The 20,759-nt window shown below is 39.1% G+C and overlaps 1 protein-coding gene and 1 long non-coding RNA gene across 2 annotated transcripts in view; one reads left to right on the top strand and one right to left on the bottom strand.

The window, feature by feature from the left end:
• Window positions 1-20,759, top strand: part of LOC111174177 (uncharacterized) — a 420,003-nt gene that overhangs the window by 353,754 nt on the left and 45,490 nt on the right. The window contains exon 4 of the long non-coding RNA XR_002644391.3: window positions 14,151-14,267. This is a non-coding gene — a long non-coding RNA (uncharacterized LOC111174177). The remainder of the gene's footprint in view (window positions 1-14,150; window positions 14,268-20,759) is intronic.
• LRRN1 (leucine rich repeat neuronal 1) lies at window positions 3,097-7,184 on the bottom strand. The gene has a single exon (XM_022572517.3). It carries the CDS (start codon window positions 6,202-6,204, stop codon window positions 4,054-4,056), a length of 2,151 nt encoding a protein of 716 aa, XP_022428225.1. The 5' UTR covers window positions 6,205-7,184; the 3' UTR covers window positions 3,097-4,053.

The following is a 20,759-nucleotide window of genomic DNA, read 5'->3' as shown; positions in this document are numbered from 1 at the left end:
TCCTGTATGTACTTACTCTGCTTTCCCCAGGTGCTCTGTGACCTCCAGCCTCTCACCTTCTATAGATACTCCCACCTCCACCTTAGAAGGGTGCTGGATGGATGGAGAGGAAACTGGAAGTGACGGCCCCATCATGATCGCCCACTTAAAGAACTGTACGGTGTCACCAAATGATTACTCCTATGGGCCCTGGTTGTCTTTTCTGTAAATTGCGAAGAATAATAGCCAATTTATCAGGACTGTTTTGGAGATTAAATTAAATCCTCAGTTTCTCAGGATCTGTAGTATAGAATAGTAGCCTGAAATATACTAATGGTCAAACAGCTGTGGGAAATGCTATGTAATTAATATTAGTACCATCAAGTCTCTGAGGAGTTCTACAATACAAGAAACCCATTTAGTTCTGTTAACGTGTGCTGGGCAATGCTGAACCAGGAGGTACAAAAATGAGTTCCCTTGCCATCTCCTTATTCTTACCACATACCCTAAGTTCCTAACTTGGAGTACAGAGAGAAGGAGCTGGTGCTGGTATCACTGCAAAGGGGGGAGGGGGGGAGGACTGGGAAATCATGCCCACACCAGATTAGATCAAGTCCTGCAGAGATTCTATGCCAAAGTCATTCCAGAGCTCTGGATGGATGATGACTCTCAAATTCATCTTTTAAGAAATATTTTTCCTCCAAGTAATCCCTTATGAATAATAATAAAAAACTCTATTTGCAAGCAGGGTGAGAGTGAAAGAACTGAGGTGAAGAAAGCATTTTCAGTTGTAGTTAGAATGCATCAGAAATAGTTAAAATCCCCTTATCAGTGAATAGAAAGGCAGAAAGCATGGTTTTCCCAGCAAAGTGTTAGGGGTGTATAATGTTTTTTTCCAGTAATGAAGAAAAGAAAATGCCCTGGAAGATGAATACAGAGAGAGGAAGCAAACACCAAGTAAAGGACTGATTGTGGTGTCCTTGGCAAATAAAGGAATGAATAAATAGAAAAACACATGAGAGAAAATAATGGACTTCAGTATTGTTTGTTTGTGAAAGAATGGAGATGACTCCTTTTTGTCAATCACACAGCCAAATTAGAGAATTTGATAATCAAACATTGCATTTGTTTTTATATTCATGGCATCAGTTCAGTTTCTCATTAATTAAACAGGCAAATTTGGGAATGCCTGTTTTAAGAAGCTGATCCAGAAATAACCTTGTAAAATCAGGTTAGAGATACATTATATGCCCTGAGGGCGGCCCGAAGCAAAAGGGAAAATATGAAATTAGAAAGTGACCTATAATAGTCACTTCATTGGTAAAGGTGACATAACCTCCATTACCAATCAGGACCTAGTATGATGTCTAATTTTACTGGCTGTCGAACTTATCAAATTAAATTAAGTACAAATGAGGCAATACTTGGCTAGGGAAAAAAGAAGTGCTATGCCATTTTGCTTTCTATCAACTGAAAACCAAACCAAGTAGCACGGACAAGGAAAAAGAAGCTCAAATATTTTATTGGAGGAGGAATAAAAGGGATATTTTTCCCCCCAAAGTGGCCTGGCAAAAGGTAGTTGGCAAAAAAACACGTGGATTTCCTGGTGATTGCTATATATCCAGAATAGAGAAATGGTTGTTTTTTTTTGTTTTTTGTTTTCATTTATTCCACTAATATTTGAGTGTTGATTATGTGCCAGGTTCAAATCATTGCTTTATGGGATAAACAATGCCTCCTCCCTGCTCTGGGCTCCCTGCTCTGGGCCTAATGCTTCGGTGTCATTCCCCTTTCACTGTTTTTCTTCAATAGTCCACTACTCTCTGTAGATATTTGAAGACAAGAATCCCCAACAGGAAACCCCCACCCCCACCCCGACCCCTGCCCATGGTTGCATCCAAGGCATCTCTAGTTCTCGATGTTTCCCACATGTACTCGGCAATGTAGAAGCTTTCCTGACCCTCTGCTCTGCCCTTGTGCTAAAATATGTCCTGAATAAATGAGAACTTGAGGATATAGTGCATTTTTGGAGCAAGGTCACCAACAGTTGTTGAGAACTGAAAAAGATAAGCTCTGCACAGCAACCTAGAAGGCTGCTGGACCCAGAGCAATAGAGGGAGGGCAGAGTTCTCAATGGGCAGGAGTCTGACTGGGGCAAGTTACAATTCTTCCCTGGGCCTAGGTTTTTCTGCCAACAAATGTAGGCTGTGGACAAAGATGCTCCTGGTTCAGACACTCGTTGTTTTCCTGTGCAGCTTACTTGCTTCAGCATTTGAAGTTCTTTTCTCCACCTTAGAAATGGGAAGGAAGGTGATGATTTTTTTCCTAAGCGATTCATGAAACAAGGAATTTTACCAAGAAAGAAATCCTTCATCCTTCCTTGCCTGCGCTTTCTTTCTCCCTTTTCCTTGCTTTTGCTCAGCTGGCACCTGCTTGCTCTCAGTCCCTTTTTACAATTTCATCGTTCCTGGTGTTGATAGCATGTCTGTGGAAGCAGGTGCCATCTAGAGCAGCCTTTTAAAAAAGTTTCTCTTTTTTATCAACCTGCATTTTCAAGTGGGTCCTTTTTCCTCCACCTATACCTTTAAATCTTCCCCCTCCCCCACTTTGTGGAACTGGGATCCTACCTAAATCTAGCTCCTTCTGTTGTAAATTTCACACACATTACCCGTGAAACACTTGATTCTGCAAAACTGTTTCTGTATATTATTTGGATGAAAAATGCCAACCATAGAGAAGTTGTTCTGTTTTCTATTAATCATTTACTTGTCTCAGCAGATATCTCCCCACTGATATGTGGACTAATATGGATCTAGGCGTAATGACAGCTGTTAAAAGAGGAATAACATGTAATACATTTTGGAATATTACATAGCAGCATGATTTAGACTTTGATGGGGAATATGATACTACTAAAAAAAAAAATCAAATTTTAACAAGACCCTTACAGAAAAGGAATGTGACATATCCAATGTATTTATCTCTTTTACCACGTTTAGCTATACATGGGATACAGTAATATACCTTTTTTCTTCAAATGAACTTTTCCTTCCATTAGGTCTGGTCAGTAATATTTAAAATATAGAAATCCTATTCAGTAAAATATCTTCATTAAAATATTTATTTCTTCCCTTAGAAAAAGAATTCAAAACTTTTTAGGGCCTAGTTTTAAAAAGCAACATGCTATATAGGTTATTTATTTTGGTGGTTGTTTTGGGGAATGTGAAAAATATCACCACTGCAACTAGAAAGAACTATAAATGATACATTATTGCAAGTGTTCTAAAAAAATCAGAACAAAACTAATTTATTATATAGTTCTGTCTTCATTATACACCACATGTTGGTGAGTTAAACACAACAAAATTATTGTCTTTTAAAAGTGTCTACTAAAGATAAAAAGAATAAGGTAACAATTAACATGTAGTTAGTTACATTAAAAAATCTGATATACATATTTCTATTGCCTGTTAGCTTGTTCTAAGCCTTTTAACTATTACAAAAAAAAAAAAGTCGTTGTTCAAAAGCAAACATTCAATTCAGTTGATACAACATTACAGTACAGTCAACTAACATCATTCAACAAAGGTAACAAGTCTAGCCTTAGCTTCTCCAGTTACAAGTCTGTAGACCAAATTGCTACAAAAAGTTCAATGCTGCTTCACAACTGTGTGTTAGTTTTTTGGAGGACATGGTACTGTCTGCTCATGGCTTCAGAAGAAGGGGTCATGCTACTGGTAAAAGCACAGGGGAACCCCAACCTGTCATTAATCATTTTATTTAGCTTTTAGTCAGAACAGCATTATTGAGTTTAGCACAACAAATAAAACAAAATCATAATCATAATGATGAGAATAAAAACCAAACACAAACTGGAAGCCTAGAGACGCTGCCAGCTGTGTCAAACCCTTGCGATACGCTATACTAAAAAAATTTGAAATATCCACCCATCCTCTCCACTCTGCCACAAACTAGCAAAGTCAAAAATACAAAAGTCTTCAACTTGTTACTTTTGCAGAATAAAGCAAAAACGTCTTTGTGCTCCTTACTACCAGAAGCAAAATATCCACTGAGTTACCACATGTAATAGCTTCTGGAGGTGTCAACTTGGGTTGGCTTGGTGTCTGCAGTACCATCTTTGTCTTTCTCGCTGTCGCCTTCCCAGAGGTTAATGAGTGGTGGGTACAGCTCATTTAGTGGGATTGAAGAGGTTTTTTGCATATACTTTTTTAATGAATGGTGGTAGTTTTTCCTCTTAAATCTTTTGGCAATGTACACAGCAATGGATGCAAGGCTAATGACGGCAAACATGGACCCCATAACTGCAGCAAGGGCTGTACTGGTTTCTTGATCAGAAATGTCCAGCGCGAAGGCGGCATTTTTGGTTGTGACATTAACACATGACTTTTGAGTCTGCTGATGAATATTGGACACTGTGAGACACACTTCATAATCTGTGGAAGGCTGCAGGTGTGTTAGGTTGTATTCGTGAACATCTACCGGGACCCTGGCAGTATATGTTATGTGGGGATTGTCAATCTTCATGGTGGCAGATGACCATTTTAAGTTTGATGTCATGACATTGGAATTAACTTTCCAGGACACTAAAATGGAATGAGATTCTGTCTGCTTGACATATATTTTCAGCACCTGGGTACCATCCAGAAGGGTTCCATTAACCTTAATTGTCACCACTCGAGTGTCTGCCCCTTCAACATTCTGGGCAACACAGGTGTATCTTCCTGAGTCTTCAGTTTGTATGTTAGATATTTCCAGTGTACCTTCACTACTTAGTTTGTATTTATCTGAGAGCGTTTCCACAGTTATCTTATCTCCAAGGGGAGTGACCCAGTAAATTTCAGGTTCTGGCTCGGCCATGGCCCGACAGTCTAGGAAAACTGTTGTGCCAGTATCCATGTTTAAATGATTTGGGAATGTGTCATGAGGTATCATTGGGAGGCACTGTTCACCTGAATCCTGAATTAAAACTTCCTTCACCTGCTGCCCTCTATATTCAGGCGGCATGGCACAGAACATGGATAAGGGCTCCATGAAGCGGATGTTTGTCTTGTTGGAATTAATCCAGTGGATAACACAGTCACACCTCAGGGGATTGCTGTGGATACTGATCTCACGCAGATTAGGAAGAGATTCTACTGTCTTCTGGTAAACGGCATTCAAGGCATTGTTGTTCAGCATCAAGCTTTCTAGGGCAGGGACACTTCGAAAAGCCAAGCGGTGGATATAAGATAATTTGGGGTTATTGGTGGCTTCTAACTTTGTGAGTTCAGGCAAGTTATCCAGGGCGTAGCGGTCCACAGAGACAAGTTCCCCCATATTGTTGATTCCCAGTTCTTTTAACCGGAGCATATTTTTGAAGTCCCCTTCCTGGATTTTGTGGATGGGGTTTTTGTTGAGGTCTAAGAATTTCAAATTTGGAACTTTTTGCAGGGCAAGTTGAGGGACTTTGACCAGTTTGTTATCATAAAATGACAGGCTCTCTAGGCTATCCAAGCCCACCAAGGCATTTCCAGGAATATCAGTGAGATACATTCCTGCCAAAACTAAGCTTCTCAAATTTGAGAGGGGTTTGAAGTTCATATCCAGAATTCCAATCACGGGGTTTTCCCCAATCATGAGAATTTCCAGGTTGGGTGTTGAATCAAACCAGCGGCTATCAATCACTTTCAATCTGTTGGAGTTTAGGTGGAGCCTTAAAAGATTTTTTAAGCCTGAAAAAGCATTAGCAGAAATAGTGCTAATCTGGTTATGGTTGATGTAGAGTTCTTGAAGGTTGCTGAGATCTTGCAGACAAAAATCATTCATTTCCGTAATCTGATTTTCCTCCAAATGCAGAGTAGTGAGCTGGGTCAGGTTTGCCAGCCCTACCTCCTTAATATTTGTAAAGTTGTTTTGGGAGAAATCTAGCTCAGTCAGGTTGAAAAGCTGCTGAAGCTCATCCACGGTCTTTGCGATGTTATTGCTCTGTAGGAGAAGCACTTGAGTGTCACTAGAAAGGTTGCTGGGAATCCTTGTTAAGCGGAGATCATTGCAATCAACGGTGGTGGCTTCTCTGTATGTTGACTGCGGGGTAAACCAGGGCCTAATTTCACATACACAAAGTTGTGGACACTCACTATTTTGTAGGGAAGACCCAGTTAATGAAGTCATTAGCAAGCTCAGCACCATTCGGCAAACTGCTAAAGCAAAGCTCATCCTAGCCATGCTGGCTTGCTGAGCAAGCTCGACTCCTGATAATTGTTAAGTGTTAACAAAAGGTGAACACTATATAGCGGTATGAAGGACAGCAAGCAGAAAATGTAAACATTCAAGCAAGGTCTCTGTTGAGATGTGCAGAATTCCAGAGTCTGAAGGGATGGTTTCCTGGAGTTTTTGAAAGGCAGGAAACAGTTTGGAGTCTTTTACCTGTGTCTCTCAATTCCAGGCATGCGCACAGCTCTGTGGCATAAGTTATTTCAGCCAAATCACAGTCTGGAGATGTGCCTGAAAATTAGATTAGGACAAATATTATGTTTATTCCATATACTTTCTAATACATTATAGCTTTTCTTTTGTCTACTAAAAAGGCATAATCACTTATAAATCTAATAACAATGTTCAAAGAAACTAAAGCTTTTAAACTGTAGAATACTTTTCATATATTATTACACTTAGTAAAGTAGTTTTAGTGTTCCTTCACATTTACAATTAAATTGGGACCGCTTGTATTACTGGGTAAAAACATTAAACACACATTGTACATACACACCCATTCACACACACATACACACACACGCACACACACACACACACACACACATAATAGAAACACTTAGAAAAGCCCACAGATGTCATTTCTTTAAAAACAAAGGTGACTTAGAAACTGCATATATTCATGGCTCCAAAAAAATCAAAAGGTAATTCCTCATGAAAGCAAAACATGAAAGCCAGTTTATTAAAGATTCAAAGTTCATTTTTAGTTATTTATATTTTAATTAATAGTTCATTTGTTTTTAGGAATTCTTTCTTTTCCAAATGGTACATTCTGTAGAAATATTCAGCCAAACCTGATCTAGCTTAATTATTCTTATGCAAAAAATTAATCTAACAGAACTACAAAAGAAAAATACCAGTTTTTCTTGTATTCTCATAGCCACATCTGATCTTGACTGAATAAAATTGTAAAAGGACTCTATTCCACCACACTACTCGTCTTCATTAAAAATACAAATACACTTATACATGTATATATATATATAATCTCACATGCATTATTTCATCAATCTCATGGGAATGTCATGGCCACTTAATAGTCATGGCTATACGCCATGAATATGTTATTTAACCTTTTAAAGCCTCAGCTCCTTCAACCATCAAATAGGGTTGGTCATAAAAGTATCTCTCTTACCGGATTACTGAGAGAATTAAAGGAATCTATGTAAAGCTCTTTGTGTAGTGCCCGGCAGATATTAAATTCTCATAAAGGTTAATTGTATTTATTATCATCTTCTTATATCGCTCATCTATTTAATTTTAGCTATGTAGTGGTTATTGGAGGATAAGTAAAAGAAGGAAAGCTGGAGATATTTGATTTTATTTAGCTATCATCTGTTGACTTTGATAAGGTCTTCTGAGGTCAAATATGTACTGCTCACCTGCTTGTAAACATCATATAGTAGCTAATGCTGCTAGTTTTCTGGATTCCAATCAGGTGTAAAAAGCCATTATGGATCCAGTGTCTGTCTTGCTTTCCCAAGACTACTCTAGTCACTTGCTAAGATATGGAAAGTAAAGATATATATTTCCTTACACTTGTCTTGTTATAATGCACTTCAGCTTTCAGTACTGAAGGAACTTAAGTGACTAGTGTTTTCTTTATCTTCATAAGATTACTGTAAGGATTCAATAAAATAGAGCATATAATATATTTGAAGCCCTAGTGTTCAACACACAGCAGGCTCTCAATTCATATTTGCTACTATTACTACCTTCATACTTTGCAAAACACAGTTATCCTTGTGATGGACCAAGAAGTATAGTACTACAAACAGTCAGTCCTAAAGTTCTGTATTTGTTATAGTTTAGTAGAAAGAATGAAAAATTCTACATTTTTGGTTTGTTTTACAAAATACACAAACCAAGTTACCAGCTAACAAGATGGAGTTTTAAAAAACCATCCAGTCCAGATCTGGCAAATCAGAAGTGGGAGAAGGAAGTGTATGTGTTGCATAATGCTGGATCCTTGCTATTCTCTGTGGGGAGAAACACACTGACATTCTCCTCTCCCCTGATCTGGATAGTTTACCATATATCATGGACATGCAAAACTTTTCAGTATTTAACCCTATCTGATTTTGACTTTTATCAAGAAATTCCATAAAATAAAAACATACCTCAGAGAATAGCATTTTCCAAATACTATTAACTCCACAAGTTTATTCCACTCTTTTGTTTCCATATAGAGTAATCCTAAAACAGGGACAGTAGTCACAATAAATGTTCAGTTAAGAACATTTCTGCCACAGGTTATTCCTTAATTGTAATTCAAAATAGAAAACTAGGAGAATAAAATCTACCTTTCGTAACTGAGATGGAATTTCAACTAATTTTTCTGTTTTGACTGAATTGAAGAAAACAGCAGGAAGTAAAATATGTATTAATAAGTCATGTGAGACTCCCAAAGCAATCTGTTACCATGAAAAAATACCTTTTATGGGGCTATACTTTGAATATTGTCATGAGTGATGCCTCCATTTTAGTTTAAGTTATATGACTTGAGGTTATTATATTGAAATATTCAAAATTCTCTTTGACACACATACACAACTCTGTAAACAAACAAACAAACGTCACAAGCTCAGAATGTCAGCTGTCATATCAAACACAGAGGGAAGACATTTTCCTTTCTCAAACCTGCATTTGGCTCCTTTGGGAGTAGAGAATGAAACTTCCTTAACACAAAAGGAGGTGTTTAAGATGTTTCTATTTGTATAACATTGTAAATTCTCTTTAGTATTTTTTCCCAGACTTACTTTTGAACATGAAATTATGTATAGAACAAAGCTTCAGAGCCCCTATACCATTTTATACGTTTAAAACTTAGGTTATATCTCAGGACCTATTCACTAACAGTGTTTAAAAGTAAATCCATTATCGCAACAAGAGAAGAAAACTACAGACCAATACCTGATGAATATTGATGCAAAATTCCTGAACAAAATACTAGCAAACTGAATTCAATGACACTTTGAAATGATTATACACCACAACTAAGTTGGATTCATACCTCGAATGTAAAGATGATTCAATATATGAAAATCAACCATTGTAAGACACCATATTAACAGAACGAATGACAAAACCCACATGATCATCTCAGTTGATGCAGAAAAAGCATTTGACAAAATTCAGGACCCTTTCATGATAAAAACACTCAACAACCTAAGAATAAAAGAAAACTGCCTCAACATAATAAAAGCCCTATATGAAAAGCCCACAGTCAAAATCAGACTCAGTGGTGAAAGAGTGTTAAGTTTTTCCTCTAAAATCAGGAACAATGCAAGGATTGCTACTCTAGCCTCTCCTATTTAACTTAATGTTAGAACTCCTAGCCAGAGCAGTTAGATAAGGCAAAGAAGTAAAAGACAAACTGGAAAGGAAGATGTAAAACTGTCCCCGTTTGCAGATGATATGATCTTGTATGTAGAAAGCCCTAAAGATGCCACGCAAAAAAAACTCCAAACTGTTAAAACTAATGAACAATTTAAGGAAAGTTTCAGAACACAAGATCAATTGTGTTTCAGTACATTAACAATGAACCATCTAAAAATGAAATTAAGGAAAGAATCCCACCTACAATAGCATCAAGAAGGATAAAACACCTAGGAATAAATTCAACCAAGGAGGTGAAAGACCTGTACACTGAAAGCTACAAATCATTGCTAAAAGAAATAAAAGAAGATACAAATAAATGGAAAGACATTCCATGTTCATGGATTAGAAGACTTAATATTGTTAAAATGTCTATCTACCCCAAATAATCTACAGATTCAATTCAATCCCTATCAAAATCTCAATGGCAATATTTGCAGAAATAGAAAAAAATCTTAAAATGCATATAGAATCTCAAGGAACCCTGAATAACCAAAACAGTCTTGAAAACAAAGAACACAGATGGAGGCCTCACACTTCCTGATTTCAAAACATACTACAAGTGGGACTTCCCTGGTGGTCCAGTGGTTGAGACTTTGCCTTCCAATGCAGTGGGTACGGGTTTGATGCCTGGTGGGGGAGCTAAGATCCCATGTGCCTCATGGCCAAAAAAACCAAAACATGGGACAGAAATAATATAACAAATTCAATAAAGACTTTAAAAATGGTCCACGTCAAAAAAAATCTTTAAAAAAACCCCAGAAAACATACTACAAGTAATAATAACCAGAGATAGACATACAGACCAATGGAACAGAGAGCCCAGAAATAAACTCTTCCGTATATGATTAGATGATCTTTGACAAGTGTGCCAAGACTACACAATGAGGAAAGGATAGTCTGTTCAACAAATGGTGTTAGCTATCCACTGCAGAAGAATGAAGTTGGGCCCCAAGAGGATAGCTACTGTCAAAATAACAGAAAATAACAAACTTTTGGTGAGGATGTGAAGAAATTAAAACTCTTGTGCACTACTGGTTGGAATGTAAAATGGTGCAGCCATTATGGAAAACTGTATGGAGGGTTCCTCAGAAAATTAGAAACAGAATTACCATATGATCCAACAATCCCACTTCTGGGTATGTATTCAAAAGAATTCAAAGCAGGATCTCAAAGGAATACGTGCACACCAATGAAAATTGCAGTATCATTCACAATGGCAAGAGGTGGAAGCAACCCAGATGTCCACTGATGGGTGAATGGAAAAAGAAAACATGGCATATATATAAAGTGGGATATTATGCAGCTTTAAAAAAGAAGGAAACCCTGTCATATCTACAATATGGATGAACCCTGAGGACATTACACTAGATGAAATAAGCCGGTCACAAAAAGACAATATACTGTATGATTCTGCTCATATGAATTATTTTAAATAGTCAAAATCATAGAAAGAGAAAGTAGAGAGGTGGTTGCTAAGGATTGTAGGGAGAGAAAAGAGAGGATTAGATTTTAATGGGTAGAGTATCAGTTTTGCAAGATGAAAAAGTTTGAGAGATCTGTTGTACAACAATGTGAATATATTTTAACACTACTTAACTATACACTTAAAAATGGAAGATGGTAGATTTAATGTTAGGGCTTTTCATTATAATGAAGTAAATTAATTATAATACAGGCCAACTTTTATCACCCACATACAAATTAAGATCTTAAATTCTGCAACAAATAAAAAATTGCTGGCACAGATCTTTTTAAAAGTAAAATTGCTTTGTTCTAGGGCTGACTGAACTAAGTTGGTCAAATGTGAGAAGAAAACGTCTTCCACAAACAATTCTGGCAGTTTAAAGGAACAATCCCTTAAATAACAAACCGTGGCTTTAAAGGCCCAGAATTGGCAAGGGATGCCTTTCAAAGAGGCCCACAAACAACTATATAATTAAATTTGATGCTTCTTTTTCTAACAATATATGTTTGGAACACTCTGCTCTGAATATAAAATTCCATAGGAAATGGACTGCATGGTCATCACCATCCGTGAAGTTGGCACTGACCCCCATTTCTCCCATAGAATCATGTCAGATGGGATGTTAGTTTAACAAAATCACAATAGTTGATAGGAATTTGGGCTAGGATCCTCATTCATTAAGTTCTTAGGGAATTGAGCGAAAGAAATAAGCAATCACAGTAACATGACGGTTATGTGAATTCTAGGTATACTGAATCCAAATAGCGCTCAACTTATAGAAAGAACTCTTTCCTGGGGGAATCAAGCATCTGGACTCAGAGTCCAACTTCTTCACTTACTCACTAGAAGTGTTACCTTGTATGAGCTACATACATTCATTGTGTCTCAGTTTCTATGGCTTAAATTAAGGCTAATTATACATACTTCATATATGAAAACTATGAACACTAAATAAAATACTCTATGTGAAAGTATTCAGCCCAGAATCTGGGGAAGAGTCCAGCACAGACTGAGACCTCAAATCCTTGTCTGAATCTCTGGAACCTCATCAAGTTTGCCATTAAATTTCATTCTCACCCTGCAGGGCTTTTGGGAGGTAATGAATAGGCAAATCTCTTTAAGACTCTTGGGCATAACAGGTACTTTTTAAAAATTTATATCTTTTTTTATTTAAAAAAATAATTATTTTTTCTAATTATTTCTAAACTATTACTGTTTACCATTTCCATTATATTTTCAATCAGTATTATTGGAATTAATAGTGTTAGAAATTCAGAGACCAAATATTACACTTGGGCTAAATTAAAACCTGATGCAGGCAAGCATATTATGAAACACAAACTCCCCACATGGAAACTAACATCATCTCAGAGACATTATTAGTCACAGCAATGAGGAACTAAAAGTTTGATCTCCTAAAATATGAAGAAAATGCCTTCATAGGACATGTGCTTTTATGCAAAGTTTCTTTGGTGGCCAAATTCATGTACATATGTACACCATGTACATAATGTTCAGAAAAATCAGTCTTTTAGCTCTGTCAGTCCCCAAAAATCCAGGGCTAATGCCACATTCAGATTTGCATGTCTTCTTTTGGGAATGGCTTGAATAATGGAGAAATGGGATTTTTGTTCCAGTAAGCTTTCCTCTGGTTATAAACAATGATTGTCTCAATACACATTCTCCCTGTAGCCACCCTCCTGATGTGGGTGGGGCTTGCATGGGGGGCTAAGGTACAGCCAGACTTCACTTGATGGATTGACCCCGCATAGGGAATGCCCCCGGGTCTGAAGGCCACCTTGACTTCTACTGCAGGTACAAGTGGCTGATTGTTAGACTCACAAGGTTGTTAAGCTTTTTGAAACAGGTATTTAGCATAGAGTTAAGAGTGTGGCTTCTGGAGAGACATACCTGGTTTCAAATTCAGCTCTGTGAACTTGGGCAAGTTATTGAAGCTTTCTATTTCCCTTTTTTTAGAAAATGGATATAATAAAACCTTCTTTGCCAAGGGTGGTTAAGAGAAGTAGAATGAGATGTTAAACACAGAGCTTTTGGTCGAGGGCCTGGCACATGGCAAGTACTCAACAGATGTTAGCTATTATTGTTTACAGTTTTGATGTCTCATATTGAATCTGAGTCTCTTTATGGGCACTGAGGATGACAGAGTAGTGGAAATCAGTAGAGGGTGCCCTTTGTGGTATTAGCAACTGCAAGTCCTGAAAAGGGCCTGGCCGGAGACCTTCTAACAATGTAGATGACTAGTGTAGGTGGAGCCAGAGAGAGAGAGAGAGAGAGAGATTACAGAGATTTCTTTATGGACGGTATATTTTATTTCCCTTGAGCAGGAAAGAAGGTCTTGCAAATGCATTCTGAATGCTGAATCTGCATGGACTTTTTTTTTTTTTTTTTTTTGCGGTATGCGGGCCTCTCACTGTTGTGGCCTCTCCCGTGGTAGAGCACAGGCTCCGGACGCGCAGGCTCAGCGGCCATGGCTCACGGGCCCAGCCGCTCTGTGGCATGTGGGATCTTCCCGGACCGGGGCACGAACCCATGTCCCCTGCATCGGCAGGCGGACTCTCAACCACTGCGCCACCAGGGAAGCCCGCATGGACTATTTTTAAAGACACTAGTTTCTTGGACTTTTGTTTGGCCCCTGACCCTTTCTTTCAGATTTTTTTCTCCATTTTCCAAAATTAAGTTCCTTGTTCACACATTATCCAAAGTGAAGCACCCTGTAGTGTGTGTTAGTGATCACAGATGGAGGGTGCGTATGGGAGGAGGAGCTATAGTCATCTCCATAATGCATGAAGAAAACAGTGAAGTGCATCCCCTCGCAAGGACATAGTGGAGCTTGCTGAGGCTCTTTTGCATAAGGAGCTGTTCCTGAGAGCCCACATAATTCATCAGCAAACAGTGCAGCAGTGTGTGAGTGGGCCGAGCAGCAGGACGAGGACGCCAGGGAAAGGATTCTTACTTTTGGCTTCACCACAAACTTTCTAGGTGACCATGAGCAAGTCCAGTGACTTTGTGTCCTATTTTATTTGTCTTACAGTAAGTGGGTTGAGAGGAGAGACAGTCACAGCTTCCTAGACCAACATGAACCTCGGGCAGTCATCTTAGCCCATTCTCCCATGTCATGAAAACTATACTTCGGACCATTTTCAGAGAGGTAATCCTTCCTCCTGCCTTCCCTTCTTCCTCTTACCTCCTTCTCTTCTTTTCCCCCTTTCTTTCCTTTGTTTCCCTTTTTTGGTTCTTAAATTGTTGTAGAGGCGTGGTGTTTGATCTCGAACTGCAGTGCCTTCAGGGGCCAGGTAGGTCAAGTCAGTCGAGTAGAACACAGAAGGAAGTAGTGGCCGTGTAAAAAGCTGGAGAGTGCATGCACTCCAAGAGGCATCCATGGATGTTTATAACTGTACAAGCTAAAAAAAAAAAAATCTACTTTTTGAGGCTTTTTATGGCATGTGGCCAGTCTGACACGTCTGAATTATTTAAATATCACCATAAATAACCATTATCACCAATAACGCTGAGCTAATGGGAGGATCTGATAATTAGATATCAATTTTCAAATATTATTGGCAAATACTCCATATGTGAAAACCTATAATTAGAAACAGTATATTACGGTGTGACTCTTTGCTCTGAAGAAAACCTGTTTAGTGCTTTTTAAAAAAACATTACATTTACAAAAATTCATCTTACACTCCTTTTCTTTTGTAAGACCTACTTTTAAAGGCAGGCAGAACCTTAGAGATACCCTAGGTGATCCAGGATGACCCAGTTAATTGGCAGAGGAACAAAATAAAACACAAATGTCTTGATCCCCGATTCAGCATTTCCTGCTCTGACCATTTTAAAATTCTGTGTTGGTTTTTCTGGTTCCCAGAGAAAAATTTGGTTGTCCTTTCCCTAATTTCATTTTCTTCTTGTATTTGTTATTCTTAATTAACAAAGACTCAAAAATTCTCTGGCACACTTAGGCGGTACAAATGCACTAGTGTGTAAAGCAGAGGATGGACACAAGTGATCCTTTGATTCCCCCTCATTTTCCTTCCTCTTTTGGGCTAGGGCAAATCCATCACGCCGCAGGTGCAGCATCAGCCAACACCTCTGGGAAAAGCTCAAAGGCGCAGCTGGTCTCCAAGCTGAGGGTATAAGCTGGAGCCACAATTCATTAGGCTCCTGAGAGGAACCGGGCATGGCAGCACATTAGCCATTGTAGGAGGGTTGGCCAGGAATGGTAAACAGGGCAGGCTAGGACTGCATGAACTGAAGAAGTACAAAAGAAAATTTTTAAAAAGCAAAAGAAAAACGAAAGCCAAAAGCCCAGAGCCACCTGGCATGAATCCAAATCGAAGTAGCTGGCTTGTGGAAGAGCCCTGGGGAAGAACATCTACTTCAGATTCTGATTTGGCTTCAACTGATCAAAGGCTAGCAGGCTAGCCTCCCTTTGAAATGAGGAACACAAACTGTGAAAGTTGGATAAGGCCTTAGAGATCACCTGGCACATCTAAAAAGACCTCTCATTTCACAGAGGACACCTCAGAGAGGTGAGATCACATATTTGGAGGCCAAGCTGGACTGCATTCCTACTCTCCAAAAACAGGGTCCTTTACAGAACCCTACACTGCTTCACTTAGTCTGGGATTAGTTGAAATTCATATGCTGGCAGGGTCTAAATGGGCAGGGTCCAAAACTCTCTGAAGGACGTTGGCCTCTAGCACATCATTAATCGGTTACCATTTATTAGACGCATAGGAAAACATTCAATTTAGGAAGAGTGCTGTGGCTTGTTCAGTAACCTCTGTCTTGACCTTTGCTTAGGTAGATCAGAGATAGGGTGGACAGCTCAATCAATCATGCTGATGGCCAACTTATTACAAAAAATTAAGTCAGGTCATCTAAACAATGTTCATTGATTTTTTAAAACATGGCAGTGAATTGATTATAATGGTTGATTTGTTCTATAACTTTAATTTGTAAAATGCATAAATTGAACTTCCTTTAATTTGATGGATTGTGTGTTGCAAACTCTATAAGGGCATAGATATTCAAATGTGAGAAGTGTAAAGTGGATTTGAAACATGAGTAGGAGTTGGAAAGTGAGCATTAAAGACAGGAGATGCCTCATGAATAATAATAATATGAATTAGCTAACTTTATTAATAGACTTACTTTAATAGAAGACTTACTATGTACTAACCACTATAGTGAGTGACTTACATGTATATGGTATAAAGTGTGATCGTCCCTATTTTTCAAAGAGAGGTCAAGTCGCTTGTCCAAGATCTCAAATAAGACTGAGTCAAGGATATAAGGCTCATGCCCTAATACTGTCTAGTTCTGAATCTTATCTGGTTTGGAGGTAGTTCAAAACTCAGAGTGGTGCAGAGATTGGAGTATTAGATGAAGAGTTAGGTGACCCGAGTCCTTAGCTCTGGTTTTTCCTCCGACTCAGATCATGCTGGCCATCTTTCCTGCCTGTAAGTGGTGAGGTTGGGCAAGTCTAGATGATGTCATAGGACTCTTTTTCTGAGTTTCAACTCTTAATAGCACCCATGTAAGCAGCACTTCTTACACCTGTGAAAAACACTTGATCCTGGCTTTTTAAGAGAAACTGTGTTTAGCAATTTTTAAAAAAAAGAAATGGTCTAAAGAGGCAGACAGAGCTAGGGCCATACCCTGGAACTACGTACGTCACCTTGGACAGATTAGTCTAACTCTCTGGGCCTTGGTTTCCTCACCTGTTGGAAGGGGATCAACATTTATCTGCCTCACATGGGTGTTGTGAAGATTAAATGAGACAGCATGTCTTGAGCAGTGCCTGGTACATAGTAGAATCTCAATAATCATACATTTCCTTTGGAGTTCTCAACTTAGAAAATTAGAGTCAGGTGCTGAAAACCGACTTAATATCTACTCTTCCCACAAGGAAATTAATACATTTCCTGAAAATTATCTGGAACAGCTTTTCTTTTCTTTTCCTCTTTTGCTTCTCTCTCTCTCTCCCTCTTCCTCTCCCTCTCCCTCCCTCTCTCTCTCTCACTCACTCTCGCTCTCAAGCCCAACCCTTATTTAGTGCTTTATTTTTCCCTCATAACATCCTTAGGAGGTAGGAACTATGATTGTCCCTTTTCACACTGAAGAAACCAAGGCATAGAGATATTAAGTAACCTGCTCAAGACATACAGCTAGAAAGTGATGGAGAAGGACTTAAACTAAGACAGCCTGGCTCCAAAGCACATGCCCTAAACACCACCTCCCACATGTCACATGATCATCCCAAAGAACCCTTGCTTTTGAATCAGAGGAGTGGGACTGTCCATGAAGTATCAAAAGTATAGACTGGCTGGCTGGGAATATTTATAGCTCTTAAAGGCAATACAGATTCCTCCCAAATGACTGGAGCTCAAGAGATCAGAGTGAAGATCTAGGGATGGATCATCTCTATGCCAAAAATCTTGTGTACCACTGAGACATCTTCTATGCCTCAGTTAAGGACAGAACAGATTCCTAGAATATTAGAAAGATTTTAGAACACAGGCACAAGAGTAGTTCTGCAGTTTGGTTGCAATGAATCTTTACAGAAGAATCTGGTAGGTACCAAGATTTTTTTTTAATTAATTTATTTTTTAAATTTTATTTATTTATTTATTTATTTTTGGCTGCGTTGGGTCTTTGTTGCTGTGTGCGGGCTTTTCTCTGGTTGCGGCAAGTGGGGGCTACTCTTCACTGCGGTGCACGGGCTTCTCATTGTGGTGGCTTCTCTTGTTGCGGAGCATGGGCTCTAGGCGCAGGGGCTTCAGCAGTTGTGGCACGTGGGCTCAGTAGTTGTGGCTTGCAGGCTCTAGAGCGCAGGCTCAGTAGTTGTGGAGCACGGGCTTAGTTGTTCTGTGGCATGTCGGATCTTCCTGGACCAGGGCTCGAACCCATGTCCCCTGCATTGGCAGGCGGATTCTTAACGACTACACCACCAGGGAAGCCCAGTACCACGACTTTTATTTTGTTTTATTTTAACATGACATACAGGTATATAAGCAGGTGTCCTTCTCCCTCAGACCAAACAATGGGCAGGACTCAGAAAAGGCTCAACCTGCAAACTCCCCAATTATCACATTACCGCCTTCAAAGTTCAATTCTCCCTTTTCCCCAGCTCATTTCCAAAATGCATTTTCAAAGGCAACGTCATTTTTGGAATTAAGACTATGTCACGCATTTATTTTAATGAGACAGTGCTAATTAAATCTTTACATGCTGGTTACTTAGGGTTTCAATTTTGCAGTTTAATGGTAAAACCCTTTAAGGAATTCTCCTTTGCAAGCACTGTGCTAAAAAGGTGCATACACCTCTCTACCTTTAGAGAGGTTGAATGACAACCCAAGTATTTCCATTTCCAAATGAGTTAAATCCTTCGCCAAACGAAGAAACAAAAAATAAAGCAAGGGATGGGCATTTACCAAAACCAAAAATAAAGCAAGGGATGGGCAATTTACCAACACATTTATGTATCGATCTTAAATACTCTGGCTGCAAAGATGTAAACAAAAAGCAAAGGGAGTTAAATTGTTAGCCCAAGAAAGATAGGAAGCATCTCTTCCAAATAATGAGGTATTTTCTAGCCTTGTAGACACTTCCCATTTTTACATCTAATGTTTGTTGTGGAGTCGTTTTGGCTGAGTAGTAGCCATAATAATAGCAGTCAGTGCTTGCTAACAGCAGTTAGCTCTCACAGTGCCACGGGCACTGCACTAAGCACTTTACATAAATTATTGCATTTAATGCTCACAACCCTATGAGGTAGGAAACATTAATTTTTCTATTTTTATGGATGATGAAATGGAGACTCAGAAAAATGAAATAAGCTGGCCAAGGTCTTGGAGCCAGTAGAGTGGTGGAGAGTCTGTGAATCCAGGCACCTGAGGCCAGAGGCCAAATGATGCTCCTCTTCTATCCCAGTCTGTCTGGGCAGGGGGAGTCCTTGCCAAGATTTTAATCTGCCAGGACTAAATTGAGTTTCATGCGGTGGAGACCCTGTTTCCATCTTGTTCACAATGACACTGCCCTGGCATCTACATAGTGGGCACTCAATAAATAAATAAAATAATTGAATCAATTAAAATGTGCTTTCCAGGTGCCCAAATATGACAATGATATTAAGCTTGCAAATGTTCAGTCCTATTGGGTCTCTTCTACATTTGGGCTGATATAAACCCTGTGCTTTTAAATGTCACACTTTTATTTAAAATAAAGAAGAAGAAGAAAAAGCTTGCAGTTTAGCACATATCTGCTCCCCATCCATCCTCATGCTTGTGATTTATGAAAATCCTGCTCTCTGATTTTTTTTCCAGACTCTGATGAAATCAGGATTCAGACTAAATGCAAAAGAGATCTAATAAACTGATGCCTACTTTAATTAGATTCATTAAATCAAACAAATACTCATTGGGTGTTTACTGTGCACAGGGCCAGAAAGACCAGGCCCTGCCCTTAAAGAATTTATAATCCTGTGGAGAGAGAAGAAGACAAATACACAAGTGACTCTGTGAAATAAGATACATGTCAAAAGGAAGGAAGGAGTGAGTAGATATGTGGATCCTTGGGAAGGAGAGATCAGAGTTGCCAGCATGTGACAGCTCCATCAGCGCTCTCCAGACCAACCCTCTGATGACAGAAGTGTTCTGTACTGGCACTTCCCAACAGGGGATTGAGTAAACTACTGAGTACTGGAAATGTAGCCGGTATGAATGAGAAATGGAATTTAAAATTTTTATTTCAACTACATGTAAACACCCAGATGTGGCCAGCAGCTACCACATTGGGCAGCAGAGCCCTAGATCTACAAACTTAGCTGTTTATTACCCAGGGATCTTTTTAAGAATGCAGATTCTCATTCCTTATGGAGATTTTGATGAGGTTGGTCTGGGATAGGGTTTGGGTGTATAAAGCTCCACATGGGGCTCTAAAGCAGACCAAGTTTAATACTCCAGCCTCAGCCTATCCTAGCTGGGCTCTGCCCTATCACCACTCACAGGCTCAGAGGGTCTGGCAGCCACGATGGCCTGGGCCTGATAAAGGCAAAGATGTCGCTTGACTTGGCTTTGCTCTAAGCCACTCTGTTTCCTTCCTCTACCTACTCAACCAGATGTTTTTAGAGGTGACCCAAACTCTAAGCTAATATATAACTGAGGTCCAAGGTTGTGTTTTATTCCTCTTGGTAGGCACTGTGCCACAGTGCCTGGCCTATGAGTGGTACATAAATGTTGGCTGAAACAACCAAGATTATGTCACAAAACACATTTTCAACAGTCTTCCACTCATGGGGCCTGCCAGCCCAGAGAACAAAGTCCACCTGAAACAGGTGTATGGATGATGGTGTGCAAAAGGCAAACACAGGAAAGCCAATGCACTCTTTAAAAGATTCATAATTTGACTCCAGAAGGAAAGTCATAAAGAAAGAATTCTTTTGTCCAGATCTCAGGATAAGGCAAAGAAGTCTGGACTCCTGCCTTCAAACCAAGTATCAGAGTGCACCATTGTTCTCCTTACCTTCTTTGAAAATAGTTGTCAGAAACCATCCTGCATAAAAACTAACCTAAACAAAAAATGTCTGTCCCTGTAGCAAATGCCATGATTCTTTGTCTATTTCCTAAAGACAAGG

The sequence above is a fragment of the Delphinapterus leucas genome, chromosome 10, assembly GCF_059928025.1.
Source record: "Delphinapterus leucas isolate spDelLeu-1000000601 "Yukka" chromosome 10, BTC_Dleu_Yukka2, whole genome shotgun sequence".
NCBI classification, from domain to species: domain Eukaryota; kingdom Metazoa; phylum Chordata; class Mammalia; order Artiodactyla; family Monodontidae; genus Delphinapterus; species Delphinapterus leucas.
This window is presented reverse-complemented; position numbering and strand designations above follow the sequence as displayed.

Excerpts from the sequence above, each read along its gene's own strand:
- LRRN1 (XM_022572517.3), bottom strand. The coding sequence starts at position 6,204 with ATGGCTAGGATGAGCTTTGCTTTAGCAGTTTGCCGAATGGTGCTGAGC.